This window comes from Scyliorhinus canicula, chromosome 7 (genome assembly GCF_902713615.1).
Source record: "Scyliorhinus canicula chromosome 7, sScyCan1.1, whole genome shotgun sequence".
Taxonomy (NCBI): Eukaryota; Metazoa; Chordata; class Chondrichthyes; order Carcharhiniformes; family Scyliorhinidae; genus Scyliorhinus; species Scyliorhinus canicula.
In genome coordinates, this window is record NC_052152.1 from 147048253 (window position 1) to 147068470 (window position 20218).

The 20218-nt window shown below is 46.1% G+C and overlaps 1 protein-coding gene across 1 annotated transcript in view; it reads left to right on the forward strand.

Moving 5' to 3' along the window:
* Positions 1–20218, forward strand: part of LOC119969441 (V-set and transmembrane domain-containing protein 2-like protein) — a 97280-nt gene that overhangs the window by 52318 nt on the left and 24744 nt on the right. Inside the window, exon 2 of the mRNA XM_038803076.1 lies at positions 11577–11746. Within this exon, the coding sequence (XP_038659004.1) occupies positions 11577–11746 (170 nt within the window). The remainder of the gene's footprint in view (positions 1–11576; positions 11747–20218) is intronic.

Sequence of the window (20218 nt, forward strand, 5' to 3'; positions counted from 1 at the left end):
ACTGCATCAAGTAGCAGCCTGTGTTATCCGAAGCAGCAGAACACAACAGTGCCAAGTGGACATACAGAGTTTCAGTGACAGCGTGGATGCACCTGTGCACTGGGGCCTGCGAGATCCCAGACATGTAACTCTTGGCACCTGGATGGAACCCGTGGTGAATTTCAGGGCGACCATCACATTGACGGCCACCGGGAGTGAGTGTCCCTCTCTAAACCCCTGCAGTTCCAGGTGCGCCATGATCCGGCAGATATGCCACACGGTCCCCCTGCTCAGCCGGAGCCATGGATGACATACCCGATCCACCAGATCCTTGAATCACAGGCGCTGCCAGTACACACGAGGCCTAATGTGGTGCCTCTTCCCACCTTCTCGACCTGTTGGGCAACCGGCTTTCCATTCTCATCGGCTGGCTCCTGTTCCTTCTGTGGCAGGCTCCGCTGCTACAGGATCCTACCTGAGCAGGTTCTGCTCGTGCAGTCTCAGTACCTTCCCCAGCAGGGCCGGCTCAAGGCACCGGCAACTCGGGCTGTTGCCCGGGGCGCCATGTGCTAGGGGGCGCCAGACTCGGGTCCCGCGCATGCGCAGTTGGGCCGGCGCCCGCTCGGCCCGCTCGGTCCGCTCGCCCGCCCCGCCTCGGGTCCGTCCCCGCCCCCCCCCCCCCCCCCCCCCCCCCCCCCCCCCCCCCCCCCCCCCCCCCGGGTCCGCCCGCCCCGCCCCCCCCCTCGGGTCCGCCCGCCCCGCCCCTCGGGTCCGCCCGCCCCGCCCCCCCCTCGGGTCCACCCGCCCCGCCTCCCCCCTCGGGTCCGCCCGCCCCGCCCCCCCCCCTCGGGTCCGCCCGCCCCGCCCCCCCCTCGGGTCCGCCCGCCCCGCCCCCCCCCCCTCGGGTCCCGGTTCCCGCCCCCGCCCCCGCCCTCGGGTCTGCTCCCCCCCTCGGGTCCGCGCCCCCTCGGCCCCGCCCCCCCCTCTCGGCCCCCCCCCCGCCGCGGCCCCCCTCGGCCTCGGCCCCGCCCCCCCCCAAGGGCGCCGAAGTTCAGCTTGCCCGGGGCGCCAGCAACCCTAGGGCCGGCGCTGTTCCCCAGGGCTGTAAAGGCCAGTGTGATGGCAACCATTCCTGGTTGGATTCCAAAATCCATTGTCTGCAGGGGGTGAACGAGAGACATGTTAGCATGGTGCATATCCTGGTGCCCAACCAGGTTCAACGGGCTACATGGTGGCCCAGGCCTGCACAGCAACCTCTGCTCCTGCAGGTGCCCCTTGCTCTTCTCCCATCCCCACACCCACCCCCGGCCGTTCTCCTGGCACTCTGTTCTCCACACCGCACCACTAGCCCTGTTGGTGCCCAGCAGAGCGGGGCCTTCTGGCCCCAGCACCCTGTCCCTGCTGGCGGTGGTACTGGTAACTGGTGCTATCCATGCTCTGTGGCTCCCGTCCGGGCTCTTCTGTCGTGGTTACCATGGGCATTGCCCTTGAGTGGGCCACGTGATGTCCTGCCGACACGTGGCGCCCAGTTGTGGGTGAGGGTTCCGTGGCTGGAGGGAAGGGTTGGGGTGGAGAGAGGGGGTGGGAAGAGCTGAGGTGGAGGGAGGGTTTGGGGGTAGGGTGGGTGTTAGTGGGCTGGAGGGAGGGGTTAGTGAGGCGAGTTAATGAGGTAGAGGGCAGGATTGGGGGTGGGGTGGGAACACCAATACAGCCGGTGTCACTCTACGCAACCACGGATCATGGTAGGCGGTCAGTGGGATGTGCAGCAAGGTGGCTACCTTGCACGCCGCGGCAGTGGCGGTCTGTGGCTGGATACCCCAGTCCAGGAGACCAGCGCAACGCCATGGCCCATCACCTGGTGACCCCCACTTCTCTCCGGCCCTGTCAGACACCCCCTACCCCCCCCCCCCCCCCAAACCACCACCCAGCCATGCCAGCGACAGGATCGACAGCCCACAGTTGTGCCTTTGGGTACATGACCTCTCTCCTCCAGCAGCCACAGTGCCTGTTTCCCAATTTTTAAAACCACGAGTGAACTTTGCCATCGGTAAGTCCTCCTGCCGGAGGAAGAGCATTGCGGGAGCCGTGGAGAATCCCAGGACGGGGCCGTTAATGATATGCCAATGCCGTTTACTGTACATGCTGCGTAGAATGCATTCACGCCGCTGTTGAGGCACCGGAGCATGGCATTCGGTCGAGCGCCTGGCACCAGCCTCAAGCTTCTGCGGATTCTCCGCCTGATCTAATTTCCTGACTCCAGCGTCGGCCGACGGAGAATTCTGCCAGATTTCTTTGATCACAGAAATCCTACGCTTGTCTAAGGACTGAATGAAGCATTCTGAGTTGGAGTGAAAACTGAAAATCAATTTCTTGTCTACCACAAACGATTCGGTAGCATCCATTTTGCAAACCATTATTTCTGTTATTTGTTGGGCTCTGTACATGATCATTATGTGGGTACTGCCTGAAGGCAGATCCTTGGCTCATTAGTCTTATCTCTCTGTCCTGTGTCAGTCTTTTCTTTTTCCAATAATTTCCTTCAATTTTCAATTTCCAGTATTGATATTTTCTTCCTCCCTCCTCTTTTTCCTTGAAATCGTCCCTCCATATTGTCTCTCACTAGTCCGTTCACTCTTGAAATGTGTCCTACCCAGTCTCTCTGCCTTTTCCTAATAACATTCAGCAAATGTTTTTTTTTGTCCACAGCACTGCAGATAGGGCTGTTTAGCACACTGGGCTAAATCGCTGGCTTTGAAAGCAGGCCAGCAGCACGGTTCGATTCCCGTAACAGACTCCCTGAACAGGTGCCGGAATGTGGCGACTAGGGGCTTTTCACAGTAGCTTCATTGAAGCCTACTCGTGACAAGCAATTTATAGGGGCTGGTTTAGCACACTGGGCTAAATCGCTGGCTTTTAAAGCAGACCAAGGCAGGCCAGCAGCATGGTTCGATTCCCGTACCAGCCTCCCCGGACAGGCGCCGGAATGTGGCGACTAGGGGCTTTTCACAGTAACTTCATTGAAGCCTACTCGTGACAATAAGCAATTTATAGGGGCTGGTTTAGCACACTGGGCTAAATCGCTGGCTTGTAAAGCACACCAAGGCAGGCCAGCAGCATGGTTCGATTCCCGTACCAGCCTCCCCAGACAGGCGCCGGAATGTGGCGACTAGGGGCTTTTCACAGTAACTTCATTGAAGCCTACTCGTGACAATAAGCGATTTTCATTTTCATTTCAGTATTCGTTACTTTTCCTGTCTGGCTGATCCTTTCCAACTTCCTCCAAACCCACATTTCAAAGCTGTTGAGCAAGTTGGGCTCCTCTTTCCGTAAGGTCCAAGTTTGACATCCGTACAAAACAATCCAGATCAAATCCTTCACAAGTCGGTTCTTGAGTTGTTTATTGCGCTTTCCAATTAGCAGCATCTAAATACAGTCCTTCCCACTGCTCTTCTTGTTCTACTTTCATTGTTGCATCTTCCAGCTGTAGATATTGTGCTTCCTAAATAATTGAATTTTTGTACCTATTTCAGTTCTTTTCTTTCTTGTAAAATATTTTTTTCACTTTAGTTTTGCCAATATTCACTTTCATTCCAAAGTTCATGCCTAGTTCGTGTTACTAGTCCATCTACTAGTTCTTCTAATTCTTCTTCTGTGCTTTCTACAAGTGCTTTGTTATCTGCACATCTAATTGTTGTTATCAACCCAATCTTAACACCAGATTCTCTGCCTTCAAACATTTATTTAATCAGTGCTTCTGCATCGGCATTGAAGACGACTGGTAATGAACAGCACTTGCTTGTCAAGCTCCTCTTCCAATTAGATGTGGTTCCCATTCCCTGTGGTTCCCATTCTCTGTTGACGACGCTCACTATTTCTGTTTGTCCCATGTACAGATTTCCCATGAGTTTTCTATCTCTCCAGTCTATTCCAATGTCCTTCAGCACGGTCAATAGTTTAATCCAGTCAACTCGATCAAATTATATTTTGTAGCCCACAAAACAGAAATGTACTTCACGTGCAAACTCTATATTGCGTTTACTCATCAATCTTGTAATTCTCTCATTCCCCTTCCTTCCTGGAATCCAAACTGGTCATCTGCGCTGTAGTTCTGCACCTTACCATCCACTATCCTTGCTACAGTTACAACACAACCTTCAATGGATGGACAATTAGACTAATTGTACACAATCAGAACATCAGGATGCCTTTGACCTAGGGTGATCATTATTGTCTGCGTGAAGTCGTCTGGCCGTTCTGCTGTGAAGCAAATATCTTTGCATAGCTTAGTAAACATTGATCTTTTGTTGTTTCTCATGTTTTTAATCAACTCTGCAGGTATTTCTTCTACTCCAACCACTTTTCCAGCTTTTGTCTAATTGATTGGTGCTCTTATCTCACTCTTAGATGCCTGGTCCAATGAAAACAATTCCGACGTTATTCTCTTCTTTTCGTTCAGTCATTGCATGTTTTTCATATTTTGCAAATAGTTCTCCAATATTCTTATTTCATCAAGGTGTGCTAATGAAACACTCTCCTTATTCTACATTGCTGTTGTTTTCAGTCCTTTTATGCAGGATGCCACTAACCTCCTTTGCTTTTGCAATCTTCAATTCTGTCATATTCGATCCAATTTTTAGAGTATATCACACTGCTCTTTTAACCTCTGTTCTTGTGCCTTTTTAGTTTCTCTTCTTAACCTATTATTCAAGTGTCTGTATTTCAGCTTGCCTTCTTCAGTATTAATATTGTTTTATTTTATCCGTTCTTCCATCCTTTACAACATTGCAGTCAAAACCCATGATTTTCTGTTCCTTTTTCCTCTTAAAAACCCTATCCTATCTGACCCTCCTGCCTTGATAGATCTGTTTCCATTACTCATTGTGTTGGTGGTATATTTTTTTAGACAGTGCTTCCTACTTCATTTACAAATTCTTCATTTACTTCTTTCAGCCTCTCTAGCTTCCCATCGTTTTTTGTGTATTCCACCTTGGATCTTCTTCAGTTGGAGTACTGTTTCCATTTTCACCAGAATCACAGTCTGCACCAGCTCCTGGTTGAACTTTTGAGGTGCTAACACTATTTCTGCATCTTTGTCCCACCATTTATTAGTCCAGTTGAAATCTTTCTATATCACCAAACATTTTCCATGTGTATCGTCTTCTATTTATGATGGCTAAACCATGTATTTGTTATCATGAGTCTAGTTCTTCTCCAAACATCTCCCAGTTCTGGGCCTTGTTAATTTATTTATTCAAGTCGATATGCTTATGTAACCTTTTCCTTCTCTAACAATACTGTTCCAAGCTCCCAGTGATCAAGTAGCTCTTTCCACTCTCTTGTTTGATTAGCTCATCAATTCTATCATACAATTCATCAACATTATCTGGATGTTCACTTGTGGATATTTTTACTTGAATGATGATAATGTTCACTGGCTGCCCTTTTAGTTTTGCTAGCACAGCCAATCTTACTTACATTCCTGTCACTCACAGAGTCAGCATCTTCCTTGTGTAGCATTACTGCTACTCCCCATTTCTTTTCTTCTGAATGTACCATTCTCACTTCATCACTCATGACTTTGAGTTTTCCTCTCCACCATATTTCACATGACCCTAGGTGGTTTCCTTTCTCCTTTTATATTTCCTGATTCAGGTTCTCTAGCTTTTCTTTACTGCTCATTGTTTACATATTCCACATTCCTATTCTTTTGATACCGACAAGCTTGTAGATATAAGGATTTCACTGGAGGGTGACCCGGGAGGCCTCAATCCCTCCTTTGCTGAATGCGATGGCATCTGTCCTTCGACAGGATCTCCCATCCATACTTGTTTCCGGGCTGGTTCACTACTGCCTTCCACTTTGGAACTGGCTGAGGCAGCCAAACCTCATCCATTGTGAGATGGAGCACCGGGCTCCAATTAAACCAGTAGTAGACCTCAACACGACTCACCTGGCTGGCTGTCCAACATTACATTCACATTTTATTGAGCAATTACACTGTGAGATTACCCCATTCAATCAATCTTCGACTTTCCTCGGATGAATGATTGCCAACTGCCCCCTAACCCCGTTCCTCCTCCCCCCCCCCCCCCCCCCCCACCTTCTTTTAGTTCACCTCAGCCCTCCGCAGCATGTCTAATTGTCTGATTAGTCAGGGACCACCAGGGCTATATTGAGAATACCATAAAGAGGATAAATCAGAGATTTGCCTTTATGACTATCTGGGCTCAAGTGCTCTCAATCGATTTTTGAAAGACATTGATATACCTAGCTGAATATCTAGTTCAGGTCACAAGAGGGACCTTTTGTTACATTTCCCTCTCTCTCGCCCTCCCTTACCAGCTACCAGCTAACATGACCATAAAATTAGATATTTGACTACACACTGCTAAAGGTAAGACATTCTGAATGCTTATGGGAGTGATTACAGTGCCTAAGAAAACATCAAAAGCATTGCTTAAAATACCAGCAACTTGACCCACAGCACATTTATGAAGAAGTCATTAATCAGGTTGTATTATTAGTAGTAAATATTATCCTTGTTTGAATGAGGTGAAATTTAAAATGTACTTTTCTAGGATTGAAATATACAGCAGTTAGGAGAGGAAGGCATAGATTCTTGTTTATGAAATATGTCGACTGCAGCTGGAGTTAGACCACAAATATTGGTATTTGTCCAATGTTATCCAGAATTCACGTGACTTCTCATTAAGTGCATCTTTTAGGCTGATGCATTCAACATGAACGGAAAATCAGCTGCTCTTGAGAATAATAATTGATGTTGCTGAAAGCATTCTTGTATGATGTGAAGTGGACTGCCATAATGGAAGCTCAGTGAATTCACTGGAGGTCAGATAATCAACATTGGGATTTCAAAGAAATCTTCGATTTAATGGCTTTGTAGGTCCTCTGTGGCACTGTTTTTTTTTTAAACCAAGTGTCTGCTTTTTAAAGGCCATTTGCAGAATCCTTTTGTCCCCATGCTAATGGAAATGCTTGAAATGCTTCTTCATATATTAATGTGCAGATGCGTTTGGACAGAATGGCATTTTGCCATTCAATCTTGTATTCTGCTTGGTGGGAGAGGGCAGCAAATTGTTACTTTAAATTTGTTGTTGGGTGCACTGATCATATGGAGGCAGTATGTCTCAGATGGAAGCGGATGCTGCTATTATGGAATTGAGCATCTGACTGTGTTGTTGTTGGCCGTTCATACAGATTCAGGTTAGATATGCCATTCAGATACTGAGCACCAAATGGCGTTTTCTATTTAAATGGGAGTCCCCTCCCCATGTCTCTAAATTAATTAAGATTTTCACCAAATCTTCAAAATTTAAATTAATGTCAGACCTTAAACCAGGAACCCACTGGTGTCCAGGTTTTAATGTGGAAAGCGGTAGCAGATTGGAGTTGGTACAGTCCAAGGTGACTCCAGATTGGAGTTGGTACAGTCCAAGGTGACTCCAGATTGGAATTGGTACAGTCCAAGGTGACTCCAGATTGGAGTTGGTACAGTCCAAGGTGACTCCAGATTGGAGTTGATACAGTCCAAGGTAACTCCAGATTGGAGTTGGTACAGCCTAAGGTGACTCCAGATTGGAGTTGGTACAGTCCAAGGTGACTCCAGATTGGAGTTGGTAGAGTCCAAGGTGACACCAGATTGGAGTTGATACAGTCCAAGATGACACCAGATTGGAGTTGGTACAGTGCAAGATGCCTCCGTTTGGACTTGATACAGTCCACAGTGCCTCCAGATTGGAGTTGGTACAGTCCAAGGTGGCTCCATATTGGAGTTGGTACAGTCCAAGGTAGCTCCAGATTGGAGTTGATACAGTCCGCGGTGCCTCCAGATTGGAGTTGGTACAGTCCAAGGCGTCTCCAGATTGGAGTTGGTACAGGAAAAGGTGACTCCAGATTGGAGTTGATACAGTCCACGGAGCCTCCAGATTGGAGTTGGTACAATCCAAGGTAGCTCCAGATTGGAGTTGGTACAGTTCAAGGTGGCTCCAGATTGGAATTGATGCACGCCAAGGTGACTCCAGATTGAAGTTGATGCAGACCAAGGTGACTCCAGATTGGAGTTGGTACAGTCCAAGGTGGCTCCAGATTGGAGTTGGTGCAGTCCAAGGTCACTCCAGATTGGAGTTGGTACAGTCCAAGGTCACTCCAGATTGAAGTTAATGCAGACCAAAGTGACTCCAGATTGGAGTTAATGCAGACCAAGGCGTCTCCAGATTGGAGTTGGTACAGTCCAAGGTGACTCCAGATTGGAGTTGATACGGAGCGGCTGCCACATTTCCTGTGATTCATGAGTGAGGACACTTCAGAAGTACTTCAATGTTTCTAAACAACCTGGAGACCCGGAGGTCCTGAAAAATGCTTTGGAAATGCAAGCCCTTTCTTGGCATCTGTTGCATTGACCAAAGCACAAATAAATTCTCAAACTATAATCAAACTATAAGTATAACTAAAAGAAGAAAATAATTCATCCTATATCCTGCGCAGAGTCCTGCTAATAGATGGCGAGCAGTATATATATTTAGATTGAGGAATTGACTGTAAATGAGAACTTGAATCGGGTTCCAGTGTTTTCCCAATGGTCAGAGTGGATTTCCTGACATACATCAATATATTTGAATGGAGCAACCTAATCGATGAACCAGCAAAATACTGCATATCTGAGTAATCAAAAATGGAGGGCAAAAAAGCATTGTCTATAAATAAGTTCAGAACTTTGATATTTAATCTTTTTCTCCAACCTGTTGTCAGCTTTGTCAAATCAGCCGCATCTTGTCCAATAACAAAGAAGGTGAAACATGGAATTGACAGTGAAAAATGACATGTTATTCTGGGCCACACTGATCAACACTGCGTGTAATTACAGTCTCCAACAGCATTTGATGCCAATGTTTCTGTTTGCATTTTCTGAAGTGGATGAAGGAGCACCTATCCTGTGTCATTCTTCGCAGGAATCGTTTTTAAACTTGCAAATCAGAACTTAAATTCCAAATGTCAGCTCGGAATTCAGCGTACCCAGCTGCAAAGATTCACGCACAGCCTCAGACCATTCAGACCAACTGGTCGTTTTGGTGCTAATGTTCCACAGCAGCCTCCTCTCACCAATTTATGTATCAGCCTACAGAGGCTCATGACCTTCACAGTTACTAGCATGTGAACTGCAATGTCATGATGTACGCTGATTACAGCCTGACCTCAAGAAAATAAATGGTCATTATTTTCCCGTTTGAAAGTGTATGATTATAGAGGAAATTCTTATCATGAGGATGTGATCTGAAGCTCTACTTTTCCTGCCACCTTCGCTTCAAGGTGAGATCGTTTTGGTTGTGCGTCAACATGAAGGAAGCAGTATGAGTTGGGAGAATCAGTTTACAGCTTGGAACACTGTCTCATTTCAGTCAGATCAAGCATGAGATCAGGCGTAATGCCTGTTCATGTCAGCTCAGATGTAGTATGTCTCTTTTGTAGGGACCATGAATTGGATTGAATTTGAATTGGTGTTTGGAGCAAGGAAGGAGATGAATCAAGGGCTTGCCCCATGCACTCTGTGCATTGGTGTTGGAACTCTGAGAATGGAATAATTTTTCAAAAGATCATCCAGTAATCAGCATCACAGTGTTCTCGGGTTAGGCATGGCATTGCTAGATACAAAGTACTGTACTGTGCTGTACTCCCCTATAGGGGAGGCAGTGGTGTCGTGGTATCATCACTAGATTGCAATCCAGAGACCCAGCGTAGTACTCTGCGGCTCCTGGGTGTGGTCAACACACTGGGTACAAGTCCAACCACGGCAGATGGTGACATTTAAATTCAGTAGAAATCTGGATGACCCTGAAACCATTGTTTAAAAACCCATCTGGAAAGGACCTTACCTGGTCTGGCCTACATGTGACTCCAGACCCACAGTAATGTGGTTGACTCTTAATGCCCTCTGCAATTAGAGAATAAGTGCTGGCCCAGTGAGCAGCACCCACATCCAATATAAGACATTTTTAAAATCTATCCATTCCCCACGCTAGCTGTACTTGTATGTTCTCTAAATACTCAGTAGGATTAGAAGGGCTGCGTTGTCCATAATCTTGTACATTCATGTGTCTAACTGTGCTATTGATCCTGCCCCTTCAATATAATTCAAAGTAAAACACTGTTGTGTCCTTAGCTGCAGCGATATCATGCCCAGAGGTGAAGTTTTCTTAATTCAAATTTACTATACATAATGAAAAGACAAATTGACCACGTGCGCATGTTGACTACAGCATATGTGGTCAGACACATAGAATAGAATCTTCCACTCTGAAATCTAAGTTTGGCAGCAGATGCGGAAGTGAGATTAATTCCCGCTTGTGATGGGATGGGAGTGAGGGGGTGGGTTGGGGGGCTACCCGACCACATGCTATTCAGCTCATTAAATATGCATCTGCGAGGAGCTCACCGGTTCTCATGAGGGGGCAGGCAGGAAGTATCCATCCCCCTGCTGCTCACAAAGTTAAAGATCCAGGAGCCATATTTAAAGGGTACCCAGACACCCTGCACCATCCCTTCTATCCTTGTCCGGATATTGTCCCATCCTTCCCCGCTAACTCTTCCTGCCTTGATCATCCACCAAGCAACTTGCACTGCCACCCCTCAGTCTCGAGCAAAGGCTGACATTTACAGAAACTGCCCAAAGGGAACATTTCAATCACAATGGATCCATTACTCATGAAAGAAGTCTACCTCGTCGGGTACACGCCACTTGTGTTTAGTCATAAAAGTGAATTTCCTCATTTTTCTCTGGTACGGAATTTGATTCCAGTGAGGTGGGCTTTTGATGAGAACACATATCTTGCTAGTGCATGCAAAAGGGTCTCATGACATGGTTCGTTGGGAAGTTCGATCCCTCCCCAATCCACCTTTAAAGTCTTGAGAACAGAATTGCTAAAGTTCATCCCAACGTTAAAAAACTGATTATTGACCTCATGCCACATTCAGCTTCCCTCCCACTATGCTGCTCATTCCTAATGGGGCAGGAAGATTCTGCTCATAATCTGGGGTAAGCTGCTGCTGCCAATATTGTGAGCTGGCAACATTGTGATGCTATTCTTCTGTGGCCTATTTGACTTAAGATGTTAAACCACTTACCTTACCTCCACTGAGATTGAGGTATACAAGATGATAAAAGGTATTGACAAAGTAAACATAGAGTTAAAGTTGTCTCTTGGGGGCAACCTGGAACCAGAGGTCACAGTTTTAGGACAAGGGGCAGGAGATTTAAAACCGAGATGAGGAGAAATTACTTCTGTCCAAGGGTTGTGAATCTGTGGAATTCACTACCTCAGAGTGCGTTGGATGTGGGGACATTGAGTAAATTTAAGGGGCATATAAACAGATTTTTATTTAGTAACAGGTTGAAGGAGTGTGGAGTTGAAGCCGAGAGGAGATCAGCCATAATCGTATTGAATGGCGGAGCAGGCTCGAGGGGCTAAATTGCCTAATCCTACTCCTAGTTCTTATTAAAGAGTGTCATACGAATGCCTTAAACATCCGTGAAATAGTCATTTCTCGACTGCAGCTCAAAGCACTTTTATTCCTTCCCACAGCTCTATTTACTGAGGTCCCTCGTGATGTCACAGCCAGAGCTGGGCAGGATGTGGAGATGGCCTGTGCTTTCCGAGGGAGCGGTTCGCCTTCCTACTCACTGGAGATTCAGTGGTGGTATATCCGAAATTCCAAGGACTGGACTGACAAACAGGCATGGAGCTCCCACCAGGTACTCACTCTGCATGTACTTGTATCCAACTTATTCGAGAATAAACAACAATGGCAGTTTCCATTATTGTAGCTCCTTGAATGAAGTAAACTGACCCTAGGCGCTTAACGAATTATAATCAGATACACGTTGTGATGGATGTGGAAAGAATGTTTCCTCTTGTGCATGAGTCCAGAACTAGGGCTGTTTTAAAATTAGGGGACGCCCTGAAAGGATAGAGGGGAGGAGAGCTGTTTTCTCCTCATTGTGCGACTTTGGAGCTCTTTGGAGTGGGATCATTGAATACTTTTTAATGCAGAGGTGAATAGATTCTTGTTTGTCAAGGGAATCAAAGGTTATTGGGGGTAGATCGAGAATGCAGAACTCAACACAAAACAGTTCAACCAAGATCTTATTGAATGGCAGGGTAGGCTCGGTGGGCCAAATGGCCGTCTCCTGCCGCTATTTTCTATGTTCGTATGAAAAAGAGGTGGGGAAAAGCAGAAAAGGAATTGCAGAACACGGGGCTTAGATTGCTGAATGTATGGCCACCAGCGGTGAACATGAAGTGGCAGGCACAGAGTGGGGGAGCACAGAGATTTTGTAGGCTCGAGGAGATTACAAGAATTTGGGAGAGGCAAGACCTTGAAAGCATTTGAAAACAAGGACGAGAATCATAGTGGCTGGACCAGGAGTCAGTGCAGGTACAGAAAAATTACTCTTTGCACAGACTCCATTAATAATCTGATCAATGACACCTGGTGATGGAGAAAGCCCAGGGACCAGTGTGCCGCGATCGCCTCATGATCTTAACATTTTGCCTTGTCATTTTACATTCATTTGGAATATATATCACAGATTTTTTTTTTAAATGTGCAAACCACGTTTGCATTTCAGATAACGTAACCTAAACAGCAGTAGTTCAGAAATTACATTTTGTTGTGGATCTCCCCCCGTCTGTCACAAAGTGTAACTCACAACCAGAATGAGAATGACAGCGCCTCCACAGTTGCTGAGGAAGACCACACCAATGCAAAGCACTTTGTTGCCACCCAGAGGCCAAGCTGAGAACTGTAGAATTTCCCACTAACAATCAGCCAAGTCTGGGTTCTGAATCAACCCATAGCCACTTTCCTTGGAGACACCTTCCTCTGCAGGAGAAGGGAAGGGGCAGGGGTGGTATCTACCAATGTCATATAATTACAATAGTACTTTAAAGCCGATTTAGTAGCCGGATGATGGGCTAGGTACATGGCAGGAACTCAACAAGGTTCCTTAGGCAGTACCTTCCAAACCCATGACCACTATCATCTAGAAGGACAAGGGCAGCAGATACCCAGGATCTTCAACACCTGACGGTTCCCCTCCAAGTCACTCACTACCCTGACTTGGAAATATATCACCGATCCTTCACTGTCACTGGGTCTAAATCCTAGATTCCCCTTACTAACAATATGTTGGTTTACCCTACACCCCAGGGACTGCAGCAGTTCAAGAAAGCAGCTCATCGCCATCTTCTCAAAGGCAACTAGGGATGGGCAATAAATCCCGAAATATTTTATATTCTTTCAAAACATTGGGCCCAAAAGACAGCACGGCCAGTAAATGCCGGGAGATCACTCCACCGGGATTTTCCCGGCTCACCAAGCCTCACGAGAGCTGACGCAATCTTGTGAAACATAGTGATGTGGCCGGGATCACTTTCCAACAAATCTGCATGTTAGAGTGAGATACCTAGTTTCACTCTAATATGCCTCCCACGATCTACACAGGCATTGGGATCTCATCCCTCCTTCTCGGACCTTCGGTGAAAATGAGGACCAGACAGAACTAAACTCCAGTCAGAGGGTCAGAGACCTCTAGGTGTTTGTTCTTTGGGCACTGCCAGCTGGGGGTTGAGAGTTTGGGACACCATTTAACAATGTGCCCCAATCTCCTCCTGTGCTGAGGAGTTCTGATGAGCGGGGCTCCTCAGTGCAGAAAGTGGGACTATGTGCGGCCTGAGCTGCGCGTTCCCTGCGAGGCCCCCAATCTACCCAAATGGTCACTTAGAAACATAGAAAATAGGTGTAGGAGTAGGCCATTCGGCCCTTCGAGCCCACACTTCCATTCAATATGATCATGGCTGAACATGCAAATTCAGTATCCCGCTCCCACTTTCTCTCCATATCACCTCTCTGAGAGAAGAAGTTTTTCCCTCATCTCAGTCCTGAATGGCTTACCCCTTCTTCTTAGGCTGTGACCCCTGGTTCTGGACGTCCCCAACATCGGAACATTCTTCCCGCATCTCGCCTGTACAGTCCCAATAGGATTTCATATGGGACCTCCTCTCATTCTTCCAAACTCCAATGAGTACAAGCTCAGTCGATCCTGACTTTCTTCATATGCCAATTCTGCCATCCCAGGAATTAGTCTGGTGAACCTTCACCGGACACCCTCAATAGCACGAATGTCCTTTCTCAAACCAGGAGACCAGAACAGCACACAATACTCAAGGTGTGGCCTCACCAAGGCCCCGCATAACTGTAGCAAGACATCCCTATGCCTACACTCAAATCCTTTCGCTCTATAGGTCTAACGTTGCAAGGATAGGATCACTTTTTTGACTCACCAGGGCATGTGGACTCCTTTGTCCAAAAGCACAAATTATGCGCTATTTAATCTGTTTTATGGCCCCATGTACGGGCACGTTGTATTTTGTATTTTTTCATGTTTGTTGTTTGGGTGTACTCTTGTGGCCATTAGTTATATTTGAAAGAGTTCTGCTGTTTGTTTATTAGTCTATTGTTCCCTTTCTCTTTTTCATTGTTACCTGTGTGACTTTTAGTCATTAGCGTGGCATTGTAAGACATTTAATGTTTTATTCTCCAGTTGGGAGTCTCCCTGCTAACGGGAAGCGTTAGCTAATGGAAGTGGTGTTAGAGGGCTTTCAGTAGCTCATAACATTCGTTTTTAAAAAGAATTGAGAATTTGAGTTTAGTTTTGTTGTTAATTGTGGGCTTCAGGGTAAGTTATTGTTTGCCACGGTTTCATTTGCTTTTGGGTGCAGTTATACTCAATTCTGATCTCGTTTTGGGGTTAAGGAGGGGAGGGTGGGGTGGGTTTTAAGGTTAGTTTGCTGATGGCGTCAGTTGGTCTCCCTTTGTCGAATCATCTGACTTTGCTCGGTGGCCATCTTTTTGCTCTATCTTAGTTACGTCCCCCTTGTTTAATACCTCTCTTTGGGGATGTCTGACTCTGGTATGAGGAGTTGTGGGAGACCTCCAATCCATTTGGTTACCTGGGACACTAGGGGTTTGACAGTCCCTGGAAAACGGTCGAGAGCATTTGCTCATCCTAAGATTCTAAACTCTGATTTTGTGTTTTTGCAGGAAAGCTGTTTGCATATCAAGAATCAGACCAGGTTACACAAGGGCTGGGTTGGGCAAGTTTTTCATTCCAGTTTCAATAGCAGGGCCAGGGGTATGCCGATGTTAATAATAAAAGATTCCAGTTCTCCTCTTCTCCAGATTATGGCTGACCCCAATGGTTGATATGTTATTGTTTGTGTCGAACACCCAGGCAGTTCTGGTTAACGTTTATGCTCCTCACTGGGATGATACAAATTTCATTAACTCACTGTTGGCTTCCCTCCCCAACCTTGACTCACACCAGCTCATTATGTTGGGGGGCGGGGGGTGCTGAACTGTGCTTTGGACTCTAAATTGGATCAATCTAAACCTAAATCTCCTGTTCCATCACGGATGGCCAGGGCTTTGTCTTCGTTTATGCCTCAGAGGTGGGGGTGGAGGGCAGGGTACATCCCTGGTGGTTTTTGCACCCGAATGACGGGGACTTTTCTTTTTTGTCACATGTCCATCATGCGTATTCCCACATTGATTTTAGATCAGACTCTCCTCCCCTCGATAATGGCGGCTGACTACTCAGCAATTGTAATTTCTGAGCACGCCCCACATTTTTATTGATATGTCTGACCCTGCCCAACGCCCACCCTGGAGATTGGAGACTACTTTGCTGGCCATTAAAAAAATTTGTGAGCACCTGACCACATCAAATTAAATAGGTCTGCCTCGATCTCCCCCTCCATGTTGTGGGAGTCTCTTAAACCGTCCTTTAGGAAAGCCCGGATGGCTTTCTGATCAAATTTTCTAATAGGTTCTTGGAACAGCTTGCATCTTTGTTATGAGATATGTTTAATCACTCCCTATCCAGGGGTTTGTTGCCTCCAACCCTTACTCAGGCCAATATTTCCTTACTCCTTAAGAAGAACAAGGACCCGACTGAGTGCAGTTCATACCGACCCATCTTGTTTGTAAACGTGGATGTTAAGCTCCTCGCTAAGGCTCTGGCGCTCTAGTTTGAGCCTTGCCTGAGAAGTCTAATATCGGAGGATCAAACGGGCTTTGTAAAGGGCCGGAAATTATCAGCCAATATATGCTGCCTTTTTAATGTCATTCTTTCCCCCTCCACTGGACCTGAGGTAATGGTTTCTCTTGACACTGAGAAAGCACTTGACAGGGTGCAGAGGGAATATTTATTTGAGATTCTCCAGAGATTTGGATTTGGCCATCAATTTGCCTCATGTATCCTCTTGTTATATAATGCCCCCATGGTCAGCATTGGCACCAACTCTTTTTACTCAAACGATTTGCCCTTAAATACCAGAACTAGACAGGGCTACACACACTCTCACTTTTATTTGCCCAGGCAATTCAGCCATTTTTATAACCTTGAAGTTATTACAGACCCAACTCCCTCCATTGCCGGCATAATAAAGACACTGAATACCTTTGGCTCTTCTCTGGCTATAAATTAAATCTAGGCAAGAGTGAATATTTCCAGTCAACCCCTTGGAAGGCGAGCCAGTTTAGACATGATACAATTCCACATTTCCAGCACAAATTTTCATTACTTCCGGATCAGGGTAACCCATTATTGCACCTCACTCACAAATTGAATTACTTGAACTTATCAATAATGTTAAAACAGACCTAAAGAGGTGGATAAAACTTCCTCTTCTTTGGCGGGTAGGATTCAAACTGTGAAAATGAACATATTCTCTAGGGTTTTATTTTTCTTTCAATGTCTCCCCATTTTTCTGCCCAAATCATTTTTCGTTAAGGTTACTAAATTGATATCTGCTTTTATTTGGGTGGGTAACAGTGCTAGAATCTGCAGTGTTCTACTCCATAGCGATAGACAGACAGGGCTTGGCCCTCTGAAACTTATTGTTTTATTACTGGGCTGCTAATATTCAAAAAATGTATTGTGGATCAATGATCCCGATTCCAATTGGGGCCAGACGGAGGCCCTTCTGCCTTATTTTCAAGTGCATGATTTCTCTCGTACGGCTTTTCCTTCCTTTCCTCTGGCTCCATCTTCCTTCTTGTAGTCATATCATGGTTGCGTTGTAATTCACCGACTGCCCACTAGGAGTCTTATTGGTATATAAATGAATGTTAGACTCAGGTGACCTCAGACTGATTAGGGAGCTGGGAGAGAGGTTGGTTGTGCATGTTCATACTGTTGTTTTGTATATATTTGACCCACAGTTAATGTTAATAAATTGTTTACAGCTTTAGCTACACGTTTTCCTGTAATATAAATCTGGCCATCCGACAGGAACATTCTGCTCCTTGCTGAATAATATGTTCTTCTTGGACTGGCCTGGCAAGGGGTCTATCTAAGACATATGTGGCCATATTCTTTTGTTTAATCCCTTTCCACTAAGCAGGGTAAGGGTGAAATGGGAGCGTGAGCTGGGCCCTACACTTACTGGCGAGGTTTGGAGGGAGGCCCTTTACAGGTTCAACTCTACGTCCTCGTGCCCTTTTGAGCCTAATTCAGTTCAAGGTGCTGCATAGGACACACTTGACAATGGAGAGGTTGAGTGGGTTTTTTCCCAACGTTGGGGCCTCACGGTAGCATGGTGGTTAGCATCAATGCTTCACAGCTCCAGGGTCCCAGGTTCGATTCCCGGCTGGGTCACTGTCTGTGTAGAGTCTGCACGTCCTCCCCGTGTGTGCGTGGGTTTCCTCCGGGTGCTCCGGTTTCCTCCCACAGTCCAAAGATGTGCGGGTTAGGTGGATTGGCCATGCTAAATTGCCCGTAGTGTAAGGTTAATGGGGGGATTGTTGGGTTACGGGTATACGGGTTACGTGGGTTTAAGTAGGGTGATCATTGCTCGGCACAACATCGAGGGCCGAAGGGCCTGTTCTGTGCTGTACTGTTCTATGTTCTATGTTCTATGTTCTATGTTGAGGCCAGATGTGATCGTTGTTCACCTGCCCCGGCTGACCATATGCATATGTTGTGGTCTTGCCCCAAACTTGCCAACTTCTGGGCTTCATTTTTTAGCCCCATATTGGAGATACTCTGTTTGGAATTTGTCCCATATCACATTTGGGGTTTCAGATTCACTGGCAGTAAATTTTGCGGGAGAGGCGGACGTTGTTGCCTTTGCCTCACTGCTAGTCCTTAGGTGGATATTGCTTTGAGGGTCTCTGAGGCAAGGCCGTTGGGTCCTGAGCACTGGTCGATCCAGCTTTGACATATTCTTCTTTTTAAAATCTTTTTATTGGCATTTCTCATATTTATAAACAATTGTATATATACATCACATTTCTTACCCACATTAATTTACTTTGTTGTACGGAGTTGTTTATTTTGCCTTTCATGAAATTGACCCTATATACATTTCTCTGCCCTCTGGATCGGTCTATGGTCCTTCCCCCCACCCCCCTCCCTTTGGCTTCAACTGTGTTTTGCTTTTATTTATATTTTCAGGGAAATAGGGGGGGGTTACCCCCTCCCTCCTCTTCTCTTCTTTTGTGGTTTCCCCACCTTCCTTCTGCCCCCCCCTCCCCCACCCCGGGTTGCGCAGCCCTTTGGTTCCTCATCTATCTTGGTTTTTTATTCTTAACTTACTCCTCGTTGCTGGCCTCAAACGGGTTTTGGAACAGGCCAACAAACTGCCCCCAAGTATCCAGGAAGCCTTCCTCCAACCCTCGGATGGCGTACTTAATCTTCTCCAGTTGGAGAAATTCCAAAAGGTCAGTGAAACAATCTGCAGCTGTGGGTGGTGCTGCTGATCGCCAGCAGCTTCGACATATTCAAGTGAAACTTGATTATCCAAATCTGGATCCTGCCCACAATGGGCGGGATCCAGATCATGGCGCAGCGGCCCCTTGCGAGATTTACCGGTCTCGTTACATCTCAAGTCGGACATGGCCGATAGATTCCACCCATAGTGTTTAAGTCAATTGGCCTTCTTTGTTGTTTGTGTGTTGCTGTTTGTAATTTTTGCATTCTTGTGTTTTAGTTGATGGTTTGTTATTATGTAAAACTTTAATAAACACGTATTTTTAAAAACTACAACTACATTGCTCATCGGATTATTTAAGTTAGACAGTGAACTCAACTACATAGTTACAGAATTCACAAGCTCTCTTGTGTGATTTAGTAATTTGAGGCATTTGTTTTCCTCTAAAATGGATAAATGGAATAGTCCCCAGAGAGAGAGAACTGGAGAGAGACTGCTGAATTCTGGGTCAATTAGGCACATCTACAAAGAAATTGATCAAAGCTCGTCAGGAAAAGCTACACAGGATTATAGAGATATTAATAAATCTGTTTGATCCACAAGTAGCTTGGAACACAGAATTGAGGTAGTGCACGGAAGTGTGTGAGAATGAGACAATTGTGAAAGGGGTTAGGTTGACATACCAAATGGCTTTTCACACCGCAGAGCTTTGTCTTTTATAAGGTCCTCCGCTTGTGAAGTATTTTCTACACTCTGGCTGTATCATTTTGTTGGATTTGGCGACAACTCAATAGCAGCTCCCGTGATGAATTAGTCACTGATTGCTGTGCAAAATAGCAACATTCTCCTAAAGTGAAATAGAGAGAAAATCAAAATAACATAAAAATGTACCGTAACTCTTTGTAGCTTTTTGAAAACTGACATTGAGATTTGTCCCCTCTACTGAAGTTCTTGCAGTTAAAGTCCAAACGGCGAATAAATAAAATGTCATTGGGCCAGTTCTTCCGATGCCAACAGGCCCAAATGTGGAGGTGTCCGCCAATGTCGGGTTTTAGGGTCTATCGGAAGCCCCGATGCCTGCTCAGGTACTGTAATTGTCCAGGAAGTTTAAATATCTGATGGGCTGATTAGTGCTGCCGGGACACTACAAGAATGTTTCTTACATTCATTGAGCACCGCAATGTTGGAATCTTGAGCTAGAAATGTGCTACTTACCCAGATATTTGCTCTATAATTGTTATGTTGTGTAATCTCTGGTGTAACTCTGCGATTAACAGTGCAACCAATCTACCATTCAAATCGACACATAATGGCACCCCACAAATATGACTACCCAGCCCCCAACCCTTTCACTCAATCACCCAGCCACATGCTCACTCACCCACTGAACCTCTTTGAGATGATTAAACTCTTACCTGAACACAATAGCTGGTGTCGTAAAAGGGGGAGTG